At 44.2% G+C, this 16542-nt stretch overlaps 1 protein-coding gene across 1 annotated transcript; it reads left to right on the forward strand.

The window, feature by feature from the left end:
• The first annotated feature begins 518 nt into the window (after positions 1–518).
• On the forward strand, positions 519–15161 carry LOC104955383 (slit homolog 2 protein-like). Its single transcript, XM_010782710.1, has 4 exons — positions 519–1137; positions 11291–11362; positions 13446–13517; positions 15086–15161. Exons 1-4 carry the CDS (start codon positions 938–940, stop codon positions 15159–15161), a joined length of 420 nt encoding a protein of 139 aa, XP_010781012.1. The 5' UTR covers positions 519–937.
• Positions 15162–16542: the final 1381 nt, after the last annotated feature.

Here is a 16542-nt window from a genome sequence, read left to right on the forward strand (position 1 = left end):
TCCTTCCACAGGATAAAGCCTGTAATTACGTATGCACACACACAACTAGAAATCCAAAAATCTCTTTCCATCCATTTCACCACTCTTTTCCCAAGAAATTGTATGAGATCTCGTTCAGTAAATATGAGGCTCATTTGGAACCAGTTCACCTCCCAGCTCTTGGGTGTTGCTGTGTGTCTTCCGCTCGCTCAGAAAAGGTAAACAACCCGAGCCCCTCAGAGCATTGGTTGCTCCAGCAGCAAATCAGCAGGAGGTGGGCAAAGTATTTGTGCAATGGCATTAGTGTGATTGCATGTGAGCTTGTGTGTGCACACACACACAAGCTCACATGCAATCACACTAATGCCATTGCACAAATACTTTGCCCACCTCCTGCTGATTTGCTGCTGGAGCAACCAATGCTCTGAGGGGCTNTGCTATTTGTAGATCCTTGTGATGGATGACTGGTGTGTGTGTGAGTGTGTGTAAGAGAGAGAGAGAGAGAGAGAGAGAGACTGGTTTTTTTTTTCTCTTTCTGCTCTTTCTCTATTCCCTCTCTCTTCAGGCGAGCAGAGCAGAGCGGGACTGAGTGAGAGGAGGACAGAGACGCAGACGTGTGCAGACCAGAGCACAGCAACTCCACAGAGACAAGAGAGGAGAAGAGTTTACAAGGAGAAAACAAGAGAAAGAACAAAACAAGCTTTTTTTAACATCAGCAAACTGTGGTGGATATCATACCTACATCAAAGTAAATATAGAAGAACAAAAAGGAATTTGCTTCACAGCTTAGAGGAACATATTAGCATTTATTTTAGTTTTGTCTTCTATTTATACACATATTTCATTATTTTAAAGGACTTGCAAGGTGTAGCAGGACTCTTTTTTTCCTCCAGAGAAAAGGTGGACAGAGAGAAGTAAGGGTTTTGTTGAAGAAGAGCTGTCTGCAGTGGAGGTGAATATGCCCGTCAGAGGTAGCTGCTTTGGGGCAGGCATGGGACAGCTTGCCCTCTGGATGTGGGTGGGGATGCTCTGCGCTCTGCTCGTGGGCCACAGCAGCGCCTGCCCAGCCCTTTGTACCTGCAGCGGCACCACAGTGGACTGCCATGGACTGGGTCTCAAAACCATGCCAAGGAATATCCCCCGCACCAGTGAGAGACTGTGAGTACCATCTGTACTCCTTGTGTGTGTGTGTGTGTGTGTGTGTGTGTGTGTGTGTGTGTGTGTGTGTGTGTGTGTGTGTGTGTGTGTGTGTGTGTGTGTGTCAGTCAGTCAGTCAGTCAGTCAGTCAGTCAGTCAGTCAGTCACTCACTGGCATTCCAGTCAGGTATAAATAGGCATGAGGGACTGGAAAGAGCAGGAGCAGATGTGTGCCTTTAACATGTGTCCATAATGTACTTACCTGCTTACTGCATGTATTCATATTTTAAGTTGTGAAAGAAAATTAATTAAGTCAAATTTGTTGCCTTTTTTTAATTTGGAATACATTTAGAAAGAGTTTTACCTAAAGTTTTTGAAACAGAACTGGGTTCAGCAGGTAGCTTAAATGCTCTTCTGTTCGGGGACTTGTTCCCCCCCCTCATATCAAGTGTCCTGTCTGTGCAGAACTGTGCCTCTTTTTATCTCCCCCCCCCTCTCCCCCTCTCCCCCGTTTTCACTTTCCTCCACTCATGGGCCAAAGACTCCTCTCTCGCCCCCTTCTCATGCCCCCGAACACTCACTCCACAAATTGTTAAATCATGTAGAAAATTAAGCAAATCTGCTTCTTAAGTGAGCCTTGCAAGAGGATCACGTAGCTGTCTTGTAAAACGGAGGGAGGATGGGAGGAGAAGGGAGAGGTGAGGCAGACGCCGGCGTGCCGAGTGGAGTTTCTCTGTCTTTTCTGACGTTCCTCTGAAATATTCATCTGTAAATCAGAAGTGAGGAGTGCAAGTGAAAATAGATTGTTCTATTTCAGCTTTTAAAATATCAGTCCTGAATAAAACATGCTGTGGGAAAGAAGGAGAGAAAGCCTGTGTCAGAGGCAGTGTTGGCATTGTGGGAGCTAGCTGCATATTTTATACTTTTCATATTTAATTTCTAAGAACACCTTTTTTTTTTATGTTGCAAGGCGGTCTGCATGCTTCCGGGTTGCTTATGCGCACATGCTCGTTCAACATTTAAGCAGAGAGGAAACATGGTCATTTTGTGGTTTCCTTTTACATGAATGGCCATTCACACTGGAAATGTACCCTGCCGCTCCACTCAAGAGTATTTCTGTGTTAAAAGTTGTTTGTGCATTCATAGGTCATGTACAGCAGGGTTTTTTATCGTTGTAACATCTCTGTATGTTTTCATACACGTCTAGCACACTTAGGATGCTGCATCTTTAACATGATGTGTATAAAGGTCAATGGTAATTTATTCCTAGGTCGTTGCCTTTTTTGGGGGGGGAGTGTGTGTTAACTGCATACATTAGCCGTGTGTAGGTCATGTAGATAGCCAGTCTCCACGGAAAAGCACTATTTAACAATAAAGTACTTTTCGGCAGGCCATTACATGGGGTGATTCATCACGGTGATTGTGCAAGTCAACGCTGCCCACCCTGCCTCACATGATGGTCCCATGTGCAAAGCTAGATTTATGTGTATGCATTTTTAAAATGTGTGTCTATGTGAATGATATTGTGCAACCGCTACTGGGGTCATAAACTAAGATCGAATGAGTTGGTCAAGTTTTATAGAATTGTGCCAGAAGTTAGGTCACTGGTCTTGAGGACAAAATATCAACTACAGAGAGACAAACTTTTAGATTACAAAGATATAAAATGGATAATGTTGAAAAATGTCCTTGCCTGTGGAAGAAGGTGCTGTAATGTTGGGAGGGAACGCAGATGCAGGCAAGAGAAAGCTAACAAAAAGAAGAGGCGCTTCACTTTGTCACTCTGATTTCCTGTGTGTTTATGGATATCTGTGTGAATGCATATGTGTGTGTTTGCCCTAACGTATACAGGGTGATGCCTTTGGGAGATAGAGTGTGTGTGTTAAAAGAGGGGGTTGGTTTTCGGGAGAAAGTGTGTGTGTTTGTGGGGCGGGTGTGTGTACAAAGGGTGTTGAGACAGACAGCAGAATCCCATTTGCACTTGTCAGTGTGGGTTTGGATCAGGTCTGACCCCTGCGCTCCTCAGACCGAAGCCTGTAATGAGACTGAGCTCCAAGTATTAAAATCACACCCTGCCTCGTACGGGCCACCGGCCTCTCCCTCCCCCTGCTCCCCCTCTGCATCCATCCTCTCTCTTTCCTTGTATTTCTTTCGACCTTTGTTTTATACCTCTGCTGCGACAAACTAGGACACAGTAATTACTTTGACATCAGGTTATGCTTAGAGAATACCAACATCTGTAAGGCTGCGTAAAGTGACTTATTACAGGCAATAGGGTTGTCAGTTAGGCTTTTAGGTGCAGGTATTGAACAAACCTGCAGCCCTCTCATTCTCTCTCTCTGCTTTATCTCCATAACAGACCAGCTGTTTAGATTAAGTGTGTGTCTCATCTGTGAATTAGTTGATTTGCAGAAGCGGAGGAGCTGTGTGCGTACCTTCCTCTAATTGCAAAAAGCCAGTGTATTGATGTGTTTTCTGTGCCAGAACATACCCTGTGCTGAGATTTAGGGGCATGTTGGAGCTCCTCCAGAAAGAGGGAGGAGGAGGCTGCTGCACACCATATGTGTGTGTGTGTTTGTGTTTCTGCTTTCATGCATGCCTATATAAATCTGATGTTCACTTGTGTTTGTTCATGAACTTAAGCATGTGCCCCCATATGTGACCATGTGTGCAGTGAATAAGTAATGTTAGATGAAAACACATGAGGTTTGATGGTGGTGAAGATGAGGGGCTCCCTTGCTTCGATAACCATGTTTATGTATTTGGGGGGTTGAAGGTGGGAGGTGTGTGTTCGTGTGCCAGGGAATGCCTGCGGTGTTTTTGGCACCCGCACAGAGCTGGTACCTCTGACAGCTCACCAGCCACCTGATCCATAATTTACCCCGACAAGACTGAACACAGCCCTGCCCACTACCTGCCAACTTGGGCTTTGGGACTAAAGGGGAAAGAGCAAGATGTAAAAAGACAAAGAAATGGGGTGAGGGGTGGAGCTGTGGGGTCGAGAGCAGGATGAGAAGATCCTTCAAAGCGAGACTGGCACATTATCTGAGGTAGTCATGGAGGGATTACGGCACAGAGGACTGAAGAAACGTGTAAATCAACCACAAAGCTTATGAATGAATAAACAAGATTGCAATTTATGACAAAGGGCAAAAAGGTCTAGCCTTGAGGCAGATTGATTTTCATTCAGGTCTTTTTTAAAGTCTTAATACATCCATCCTTATAGCCGGTAATCCCGTGAGGAGTGATAATGCCTGGAATGAAGATCATTCAGGGAATGTTTATGCTCAGTGGAGGATTGTGAAATTACAGGACTGGGACATAGTCAAGTTGATTTACGCTCTGCACTACACAGCTGTGGCCTTTCTTCTCTTGTACTGAATACTATGGTGGACACGATCGCTATAGCCGTCTTTCAAATTCAGTTTTCTGTGTTTTTCAGTCTGTCAAAGTGAGTGGTAACATAGGCATCGTAGGCCAAAGTGTAATTTATTTTGTGGCACATTGTGCTGTTTTTTTTTTTTTTAAATGGCTCCAAGCATTTATTGAACTTTTTACACTTTACATACATGTACCATGTTGCTTGTCTAAGCAGCGTGATGCCAGACTGCTGAGCATCAAAGCAGCTGCTGTGTGTCTAAACTCACCCAACACCCTGATGAACGCAGCTACTTTATGGAAGTGTGTTATTGCACTCACGAGAAGAAATTACCCCATCAATGCGTGTCAAAGAATGCCTTCCAACACCAATGCATGCACTATCTTAGAAGCTTATATGATACGTGTGAGCATGTGCATATGTGAGAGTACATGCATGATTGCCTTACACGCCTATTTAAGAGTGGCTGTATCTCAGCAGACCATGAAAATCGAATTTGGTGAATCCACCTACAGTAGATCACCTTTCATCTCTCAGAAGTCCATCTTTCCTTTTAACCCTCCTGGCTAGTCAGTAAGAGGCTGGCAATTGAAGAGTGAAAGTTGTGTGTGTGTGTGTGTGTGTGTGTGTGTGTGTGTGTGTGTGTGTGTGTGTGTGTGTGTGTGTGTGTGTGTGTGTGTGTGTGTGTGTGTGTGTGTGTGTGTGTGTGTGTGTGTGTGAAAACACATCAGTGAACACTCTCCTGACGTTGTAGATATCCCTTCATAATCCACATTTCACGCCAGTCAAGTTGCTTTTGATGTGATGCAAGTTCGAGAGGAAATGATGGGCAGCAATCCTTTTTCATGGACTGCTTGAGATCAGCACCGGTTTACACACTTATCTTATTGATGCTCTTTTCAGTACTACATGTTCCAATGAAAATGTTATTTCTCAATAAGTAAATGTATCATTTAATTCTAAGGTATATGAATAGCTTTAAGCTCCAGGAAGATATCTTAAAATCCAATATTTTTGTCTGACCAACATACAAGCATCACAGCTTGCATATTTGCAGCTGAAACCAGAGAAAGTTTGGCATTTTTACTATAAATATGACCCAAAGAATATTTGATTGTCCAAGGAGTTGCAGATACCCTTTTGATCAACTTATCACTTAATTGACATATTATTCCGGCTTTGGCCGTAAGGTTATCTAGCAGATAAGTTCATCTTTGTAAAGACCTGGAGGAATGCAGATATCAGCAGGCTGAGTGGGGGGAGAGGGCTCTACAAAGAACAACTCTTTATTCTCAGGGATCAACAGACACATGCAGCATCCATCAAGTTACCAGTCCTCAGCGAACATCTGTCAGGCAAACGTCTTCTCAGTCTTCTGTGTGGAGTAACTGAAACATAATAGATGTGGCAGAGCAGATGTCTTGTCCACATGGTACACTTTACAGTCAAAGCTCACAGTCATACAGCCTACATGCCTTCATGCAGGACTCAAAGCCACAACAAAACCTCAGCGTCTGTCACTGAACAAACTACAAATACAGTACAAACCATGAAAGACCCTTCAGTCTGCCTCTACAGCGCTGTGTGTGTTCTTTTTTTCAGAAACATATTGGACCAGATGTTTTATTGATTCACTTAGGCCTGAGAGAGTGTCATAATCTATGTTTGATCAGAATGTGGCTGTGTGCTACTTTCCTCCTTTTTCATTTCTATGGCTCTTTTTTACAATCTTCCACACTCTTTTGCTATCAGTCTAGTGTCTGTATGCCTACAGCAGCATCTGCTACATGAAAACATTCTGAATCTCCTTTTCAAGGTTGCTGTAGCGTTAGGCCAGATAAAAAACAGCAAAAGAAAGAGGCTTGGGTTTTAGTCCTTGACTTTTACCTGTAGCCGTTCATAACATGATGAAGGCTCTTCAAAATGCAGGGGACCCTGCACCGGTCAAGGCACGGAGAAGTGGTTTATTGAGTTTGTCTGTGTCTGTGTGCAATGCGTGTAGGATCTGCTTGGTGTTTACCTTTCTTATCAGAAAAACTGCTCTTGAGGCCTGACTGAGCAGAATAAAAACGGTAAATGGCCCTCGAGGAGCACAGGAGCTGGGAAAACACTCTTAGACGTCTTTGCGCACACACACACTTATGCTTGCTGACGCACACACTAGCTAAAAATGTACAGTGGAGGGACTTAACTGCCTGTTTGAAAGCCACATTTCAATGTAGAGGAAATGTGGCGTTCAAGTTGAACAGAAATCTAACCTCTTAGTGCGGACAGCATTGTTCCAGTTGCATTAAAGGGTGTTATTTTGGTGGTGGTGGTCGGCTTTCTCTATCTCTCTTTCTTTCACTTCCTCGGTATCTTGTGTATGAAGTTGTTGTAAACCCAGATGGTATTGCCTGGTGCTGTAGCTTGTTGCTTAACCTAGTATGTAGGTCACTTTCACTTCATAGTCTACCAGGCCTCGTTGCTACACTGAAGTTTCCCCGACAGCCCGTCAGCTCCTCACTGCCACACGCAACACTCCACCACACTGCTCCACTCCGTCGCTTTCAGGCAGCTAACAACATTGTCACAGCAGCTCTGTCTTCTATCTGTCTCTCAGTGCCTCTTTCCCCCCCCCCCTTACTTTCCTCCTGCGTGCTTCACGGCTGTCACGTCCATATGTCGCAGAGTTCGGAGAAATACATTCTTTACTCTTCCGCAGCTTCTCAACCTGCTCAGTTCATTCATTAGGGACAGCGCTTGCTGGTCCGGTCAAATAGCATCATCACTGTGTGACTGTAGTTAATGAGCATCTACGCTCGGTCTGTACATGACCTCAGGTTTCTGATCATCAGATTTTTTCCACAGCGAGGAGTTTGGAAAGCTCTGTGCCACCGATCCTCTATCAGCTGGCTTCTGTCTTCCCTGCCAGGCTAAAGCTGTTCAGGACAAATGGTCCTGTGGTGCTAACATCAGCGATTCAGAATGACTGCACTGCTCAAATATAAACACCTTGATTAGTCAGTGTAAAGTGGGAAAGATGTGTTCGATTCCCCATCAAAATCCTTACTTGTATGCATTGTGAATCTATCAGTCTGAATGAACTTTGACCTTATAAATAGCAACACTCGCCAAGTTTGACCTTTTAGATAATGGATTATCAAGTAGCTACTCGAGTTTGTTCTTGCTAGTTTAACTGTAAGTGAGTGTGTGTGAGTGTTAGGACAGCAAATTAAGTGTTTGACAAAACAAGTGCTATTCTCAACTTGTAAAAGGCTGTTGTAAGCTTGCTAAGGATGTTTGCTAACCTGGCTCCTTTTGTCACAGCCTGTGAGAAGTACGTTTTTTATTGTGAATTATTTTATGCCTGCAAGCATAGGATTATTGAACTGAAGTTTGTACTTACGTCTTTCCCCTGTATTGAGAAGTAAAGCGAAGAGTTTCAGCATAATATTTTTGAATGATCCAAATCCACAGTGTGGCAGCAATTTAAAAGAGCACTTACAATTGACAGATTAAAAGGTGTGAGACTTTAGAGTGGTCCCATATTTTTCTGACAGATCACATTGCCTTGTTTGCTAACCTGTAATATTCCACATTTCAGCTCTCCATAAATAGATTATCATGGTGGAAAGCTGTTCGGCCAACAGTAGTTTGTCTTGTGGTCATTATTTTCTTTTGCTCTCACCAGCTCCCAACAGAGCAACATTGCCTTTCCCACTGGTACTGTTTGTGTACATGCCAGTAGGAGTGCTTGTGTTCACTCCTTGATACTGTATATGTATATAGTCTTTGTGTATGTGTTTAAGAAACATTGCACATGTGGATTTTTGTACATTATTTGTGAGACTACATCTGTACGAGGGCCTTAGTGAGCCAGTCTGTTTGCTTATTCTCCCTCTCGTCTTGGGTTTTTATTTCATGTAATGTTGCTCAATACAAACCAGGTCCCCCTCAGCCGTGAGACCCCAGCAGCTGCTAGAAATAAACATAATGAGTTTTTCAGCGTTGTAGCAGCGCCCTGAGCCCCTTTGAATTATAGAGATGTGGAGTGTTGGAGTATAGCTGCCGCGTGTCAACCCGAGGGAAGGTGCACCAGGAAGTACTCCCAGGCATCAATCAGCTCGGAAGATGAAGAGGGATTAGATAGTGATGTCATAAATCCACTGGCTCTCCAGGAAGTGTGTCAGCACAGGGAATCCTTGCAGAGTTTCCAGAGGATGGGATGGATTTGACTGAAGCAGTTGAAGGGTGCAAATCCCTTGCTGTATTAACTGGGTATGATAGTACTGTAATGGGAAAACCAAACTAAGTTGGTACAACAAAACATCTGTCAATGAAAGGACTGAACGTGCCTTTGCTGCTGTGCCAAAAGCCATTGCTTAGCCTCCTTTGATTGTAAAACAAAGAAAGTAGCCGTGACTGATATTATAGCTAATAAACAGCAGATTTAGCTTTGAGGCATTGACATCATATATTACTCTGGCATATAGTGCCCTTATTTAGACATGGACTCTACAGAAAGACAAGCACCGTTTACCCCAAACTCCAGACTTTTTAGAATAATTTATCTTTCTGTATTTAAGTTGTTGCTTCACCTAGATTTATCTTGATCCATGGAAAACTTCAGTTTCAGTGTGTGCGTGCTCATGCAGAAATGACTTCCCGGTTTAAAAATGGTTGTGAATCCAAGTTACTTTACATCAAAGACCATTGTCACAAATAAGGGAGTAAATTGGAATATTTCTCCAGAGACAGAATACTTCCATGGCACCAAATATCAACAGATTGGTCCACTTTATTAGAAAGAGTTTCCTGTTTTATGCAAGATGCATGCTTTGGACAACACATGCTTTTTACAGAGCAGTATAAGAGTAACTTTAGAAGGTAATGCCAACATACAGAACTCATCAATCCAAGGGGCAATTTTCAAGACCTGATTATCACCTGCACAAGGAGTTGAAAACATTGCATGGTTTCGGTTGCAAAATGCCAATGGAAAAGGTCAGGATATGTCATAAACAGTGTGGATCCTGACTAGCTAAAACCTCATAGGCTGCTGGTGGCATTTGAGCACTGCCTAAATGTCATGGCATTGTTGAACAGGTGCATGACAAATGTGTTTTTTAAAATGAATATTTTCAACAGGAAAATACGTTTCCAGGAATAATACATTTAGGTCAGTTACTAGATCTCAGCTAACAAAACACTTTAAGATGTGGCTGCATAAGAGATTAGATTAATAAACCCTGGAGTACATGCAGAAGCTATTGCAGGTCTCCTGTTACAGGATAAAGCAAAACCTCATTGCTGGAAGAGAAAAAAAGTGGTGTTTCACTTTTTCAAGAGCGATACATTTTTCCACATATTCCCCCTGCCACCCCGCACTCTAACCATCTTACTCCAATTTCTCCTCTTCTATCTTTCTCCTTTTTACTGTCCTCCGGGTGTCATCAGCAATGACCACCCTGAAGATAAGACATTGGGAATCCAGAAGTATGTGCGTGGGTGTATGATGTGTGTGTGCCTATCTGCGTAAGCACCTGTAATGAGCACCACATGTGTGTGTATCGGAGCCCGGGCTAATGAAGCCCAGTTCATTATTTATTTCCCGTGGCCCTGTCGTTTGGCCTGTCGATGCACCTGTGTACACACACACACACACACACACACACACACACACACACACACACACACACACACACACACACACACACACACACACACACACACACACACACACACACACACACACACACACACACACACACACACACTCATGCATGCATGCACGCACACAGACACACAGACACACAGACACACACACACACCCACACACTCACCATCTGTCTATAATGACCGCTCTCTTTCGTACTGCATTGCGCTACAGTCCCTGGAGTGGTCATTAGACCAGAGAAGGAGAGAGTGACTCAGGGAGAGAGACCGGTGCTTTTGGCGTAGATTTGGATCCAGTTTTTCAGTTTTGGGTTGGGGGATTAGGGTGGACTTAGAATCCTGTGGACAGTGCAGTAGCACAACGAAATCTTTGCGTGCTTTGCTTGCTCTCTTTTCCCTTTTCCTCTCCGACTGAGTTGTTATATGGCACGGCAGAACAATACAAACCTCTCCTATATCAGCAGAGGGGACTGCACCAGTGAGAGTGCAACAGTCGAGTTCAGCATGCTACAATTAAAGTCGTACACAACACTTGATGGTTAACTTGTAAGAACCCAACAGTAAATTCGAAACCTCTCCTTTTTGACTTTTTTGTCCCTCCCTTCCTTTGCAGCAATGGCCAGCTCTCAGCAGGGAGGCTGCTTCCATTATATCCCCAGCACTTAGCTTTCTGGCCTTGTGGCCCTACCCAAATCCCCTCCGCTGGCTCCTGCTAATCCTCACCAATAGTAGAAGGACAGAGAGAGAGAGCGGGTTTGTGGGCGATGGGGGGAGAGGGCTGGAATAGAAAGACAAACAGGCAGCTCAAATGTGGCTTCCATTTTAATAGAACTTCTTAAAAGCTCCCAGTAGAGCTTGAACTTCCCTCAAACACGACCTTTCTGATTCAACCCGTCATTATATGTTACATTTCACATCTAGAGCCATTTTAATTTCATTTAAGACATTTTCAGTATGCTATAGTAAACAACTTGGAGCACAGTGTGTGTGTGTGTGTGTGTGTGTGTGTGTGTGTGTGTGTGTGTGTGTGTGTGTGTGTGTGTGTGTGTGTGTGTGTCTGAAGTGTTTGGTTATGTGTGTTGCAGGTTCGGAGGGAAAATGAAATATTCATATATGTTTGCATGTCTGTCTGTTCAGGGAGCTGAATGGGAATAACCTCACACGCATCACCAAGAGTGACTTCGCTGGACTCAAGTACATCCGAGTTCTGTAAGTACTTGCCTTCATGTTTGTATGTGTATCTGTGGTGCATGTCCATGTATGAGTTTATCTATTTATGCATACCTGAGCTGTATCTAACCTTGCAGCTCACACATTGTACAGACTTGCTGCTCAAATTAGCATAAACCCAGTGAAGTGGAGATGGTTCTGTCGAGAGTCCTACTCCAGAGTACATTAAGCTACTGAATGATTGCAGCCAGCGGAGTAATGGACTTCTGTCACACTGTATTCTGTATGTTGTAGTGGCACTTATTGTCCCTTAGACGCACATTCGCTCACTTGCCCTCTGTTCCCACACATCAACATGTAATGTGTACACAAGCGCCAGTCCTAAATAGGCTCTCCACACAGTTAACACATTCAGGTAAAGTCATTGACTCCCTCTGTGTTGAAATGAAACAGCACTTGTGACTTTAGGTATTAAAGTAGTTGTAAAAGTGACTATATATGTGCATAGGAGCACACACATACTTGTGAGTAGGGCTTTAAGTGTTTAAAAACACTGCCAGAGAGGAAGCTTTGTGGACCTGAACATGTTTTAAATGTATCACAAGCTGCACATAATTCCTACGACACAGCAAAGCCAGACTGTTTTCACTCCTTAGTTGGCCTTTCTGTTCCAACTGTTCTTGTCACTTAAGGCCTTCCTATGCATGTCCCCTTTCCCGCACCACCTTCTACCTCCATGTGGAGATTAAATGCCTTCATGTCTGCACCTTGTCACGAGCAAGAAAAAAGGAAACAACACCTTCAGGGGTTCAGGGTTCAGACAGCCCTTCTTTGCTGTAAAGCCTATAACTCCCTCCAGGCCACATATGCTCACTTTCTGAAATGTCATCCAACTATATACAGGATGTATGATTACATGGTTAGGTGGTGGTGCATGGCATGTCTGAGAAAACATTTCTGTCTCTGTGTACCGGGGCGTGACCTCTACTGGGCAACAGCATAAAGACTAACAGAGGGTTAACCCCTGACCCATTAGCAACCCTCAGAAGGAGCCGAAAAGGAACAGAAGTTTATCTTTACAGTCAGCTGCCATCTATCCTGTCAGTCTAAAATCAACACAGTTGATTTAGCGCCATTCGTCTGGCACTTCTCGTCTACTTCATTAATATGTGTTTGGAACAATAGAGGAACAATTGGGCGGAAGAGTGCGATAAAAAAAAAAAGTTGATCTCAAATCAAAAGTAGTGATCCATTTTTTCCTTCCATCTAAATTCATGAGAAAGAGATCGGAGGTGAATTGCACTTTTCTCGATGTTTATAGAGTCCGAGCAGTGATTAGCATTTATATTCGATGGGGAGGAAGCCCAGACTGCTGAGTTGCAGCGCGGCGTCACAGGAGACATGAGAGGTTGCCTTCAACACAGAACAGTTGTATACGTAATGAAGGAAAGCTCTTGTTGCTTCTAAAGCTGCTGGACGCTTTTCTCTCCTTCCTGGCCTTGTGTTATTGTAACACTTCCAAAACCATCCAAACCTTTTTTTTTCGGGTGCATTAGCTTTGGCAATGTAGGTGAGGAAAGGATGTGTCCCTGCTTGTGTGTGTGTACAGTAAGTTTGTTTGTTTGTGTGTGACTAATCGCTTTGAGGTACTGCCTGCGACTTTGATACTCTCCAACAGGCACACATCCACACACAGCTGACTTTCCCTTGTTTGGCCAATTGTGAAAACTCTGGAGACCACCTCAGTTTCCCCTCTTGCACTTTCTGACCCCCTGCCTACCTTTTCGTCTCGTCTCCACCCAGCCCCTTCACCCAGTGGACCACACCAGAGCCCGAGCCCACACTTTCTAAGCCACCTTAGAAACTTTCCTGGCTGCTATTCCTGCTTCTTGTGCCAAGATTCCACACTGTGCCCTCAGTCCACACCACTTTCCTCTGTGCGTGTGTGTGTGATAAATACACTGCATCCAGTTTGAATATACGTGCTGCAAAAAAGCCCGCCACCCAAAGCCCCCTTTACTTTGTTAAAGCCTGAGTGACCTTTTACAGACTCATAAAAAAAAAGCTGAAGCCACACTGTATCACATTGTCTCTAAAGGCTCTCTTTCCCTCCTCTTTGCAGGCAGCTGATGGAGAATCAGATTACTGTGATCGAGCGTGGAGCTTTTGATGACATGAAAGAGCTGGAGAGACTGTGAGTACCACCCAGCATTGTCTGTAGAAAGCCTGATCAGAAATAACACTTTTTTTTCCTCCGCTTATGTCAAAGCCCTAATACTGATGTATATCCAGGACTTGGATTAGTAATGTGTGATGAGACTAACAGGAGGAACTGACCATGGATGGTGTATCAAGTTTGAGGCACTTCCTGGTCATTCCTTTGTGGTCGGATGGTGCTGAGAGGGTACCGCGTAGGCTGGGAGTATTTTTTTTATTAGCCTTGCCTGACAGGAATGCCCTCAGTGGGATATGTGGGCTTAAGAGGCCTCCCCCACCACAGACCCTGGCTCATCTGGACAGCACCAGGACTCCTCAGCAGCTTGTAAACCGACTGGGAAAACACACAGACAAACACAGCCGACCACACCTCAACCAGCTCATTAGCAAATCAATAGTGCTAGCCGCATGGCAGCCTGCACAGCAGATGACTTTAAGGACACATGCCGTCATGCACACACAGTGGTTAACTTATAAAAGACTTTCCCCAGATCTGACACCCGCATTAACAATTTACATTACCATACTCCAGACGTGTACAGCTCGCCCCCCCTCCCCTTACTCCTTCGAGTTCAACTGATCCCAAACATTGGGTAGACATATCCGTTTGCCAGACCAATGTGGAAATTAAGCGGCTAGTTTCTCTAATGTTTAAAAGCCACTAACCCAGCAGCAGGTACAGCAGACCATTAATGCCCATTAGGCACTAAATCTCCACCTCAGCTGGCCAAGCACCCTTCTCAGTGTATACAGTGAGTGGCGCAGGTCCCAACATCTGTCTGAATGTGTCTCAAGGAATGGCAGCGGCCTGCCTCTCAGATTTGAGGCTCTCAGTGCCACAGCCGCTGCATTCACTCCCATGTGCCTCCAATGGGCCATTCATGGAGAAGAGAGTTGTGGTTTCCAACAGATTAGCAACAGTCTGTTTCTCATTGACTTAATTGTTGTATTTGCATAAAGCCTGCGAGTCCTGGACGTTAGTTGTTTGACGTTGCCAACCACAATTCCTGTCAGTGCTTCCTTTGGCTTGAATAGTCGCATCCATTTCTCAATTTTTTTATTTAGAAACATATTTTTTTGATAGTTCTCCCACGATCAAATCTGTTCATGCTCAGATAACTGGTGTATGTAATTCGCCTGTTTAAATGGAAATGCTGCAATTCCGTTACTCTGAGAAAGTCAACCAAGCACCAAGTTCTACTCGGCGCAGCATCGTAATTTAACTGTGCAGAGATCATTTACGGCGGTGTCTCTGACTAGAAGTTTAATTCCCCTGAACTTTCAGTTGGATATTTATGTGACATTCAGAGCACACTGAAACACAATAGCCTGTGGCTAAGTCGATTCTCCGGCAGCTAGCAGAAATTATTCACAGCCTACACAAGGGCACGCATGCATAGAAACACACACACACACACACACACACACACACACACACACACACACACACACACACACACACACACACACACACACACACACACACACACACACACACACACACACACAAATTCACCGGTTGATCATATGTTTTCCCTGCCGCAGGCGGCTGAACCGTAATCAACTGCAGCAGCTTCCTGAGTTGCTGTTTCAGAAGAACCCTGCCCTGTCTCGACTGTAAGTACATTCAGTTTTTTTATTTCATTTGAGCACACTGATTTTGTTATTTGTAAGCACACACACACGCCATCTCTCTTTGTCTTTTCCATATTATGCAAGCCACCGATATTGCCCGGAGACCGTATGTGCTACAACAATATACTGCACAGCATGGTTTCAAAAAGTCGGAAGAATGTTGGCTTTGATTCGGACTGGTCTAAATATAATTGAAGGACAATAAAGCTTCAATTTCTCTTTTCTGGAATTCCATCAGATGTCATTAACTTTCAGACTTATTAGGTGAAGTTTGTGAAGTGTGCACTGTGATTTCCATTGTAAAGCTGCTGGATGATCGGAAATCTCAGTGCTTTGCACATTGCTGGGCCTTTGTGCCAAGTCATCTGCAGTTCCTCTGAGTCTGTCTGCGAGAGACTCCGCTGAAAGGGAGTTGGTGTGACATTGGGACTATAACTGACTGCCACATTCGACTTTGAGGGTGAAAGGATGTCTGTGTTCCTTAATGAGGTCGTTTTATGTCACAGGAGAAGTCCCCAAAGCTCACTCTGCCAGTAGAATCACATTCTTCAATCATATTTTGAATAAGATGTGTCTTCACAGTTTTCATTCAGTTTCCACTTTTTATAGCCAATCCTGTACTGTCTCACGCCCCCATACTGTGACACTGGTGTGCCCCATGCAGTAAGACAGTCCCACAGTAATACTAAACTTTTATTCCCTTCTGCTGCAAGACTCCATTTCTTTTATTTCTCTGAGACAATCAGTGTCCCTTTGCTAGCTGATCATTCCAGCTTCCATTATTCCGGTTCGGATTACTTGTAGCATCTGGGAATAATGAAACAGTGGGACATGGAAAAATAATTTCCCTCCCTTCAATCCACATAGTGGTACAACTAACCCATGATCCCGGCCTCTGTTTATCTTGCTTTTGATGTTTAACACCATCTTGAATCTATCTGTCACTTCCTTGCAACTATCGCCTCACCTCATCTACCATTAGGCCAACAACAACCTGCAGGGCTTTAGGGCAAAGACTCATCTTCTGGGGATAAGCTGGCCTGCTTGTGGCTTACACTGAGCCGCACTGGGTTGTCTGTCTAGCTGGAATAGACACAGAGCAGACCGAGGCCTTCCAGACCAACGGATGGCCTTGAACAAGTGTGATTAGTCCATATGTAGCGGCGGGCTCTGCCAACAACCAGAGGATTGTACTAACACAGCTCCCCTGTTTCATCCAATCTAACTTCACGCTCATTATTCTAAACCTAGCGCTGGCTTTTCCTGCCACATTCTGGAGACTTTGTTTAACATTGCTTAATCGATTCGCTATGTGTCTCTGTATACACTCATTTGTTCTCTATCCTTGGCTGGATAAAAGAGAACCG

The sequence above is a fragment of the Notothenia coriiceps genome, unplaced genomic scaffold, assembly GCF_000735185.1.
Source record: "Notothenia coriiceps isolate Sejong01 unplaced genomic scaffold, NC01 NC01_scaffold00024667, whole genome shotgun sequence".
NCBI lineage: Eukaryota > Metazoa > Chordata > Actinopteri > Perciformes > Nototheniidae > Notothenia > Notothenia coriiceps.

Excerpts from the sequence above, each read along its gene's own strand:
- LOC104955383 (XM_010782710.1), top strand. The coding sequence starts at position 938 with ATGCCCGTCAGAGGTAGCTGCTTTGGGGCAGGCATGGGACAGCTTGCC. Across the intron at positions 1,138-11,290 it reads CCCCGCACCAGTGAGAGACT|GGAGCTGAATGGGAATAACC; the intron begins GTGAGTACCATC and ends CTGTCTGTTCAG. Across the intron at positions 13,518-15,085 it reads ATGAAAGAGCTGGAGAGACT|GCGGCTGAACCGTAATCAAC; the intron begins GTGAGTACCACC and ends TCCCTGCCGCAG.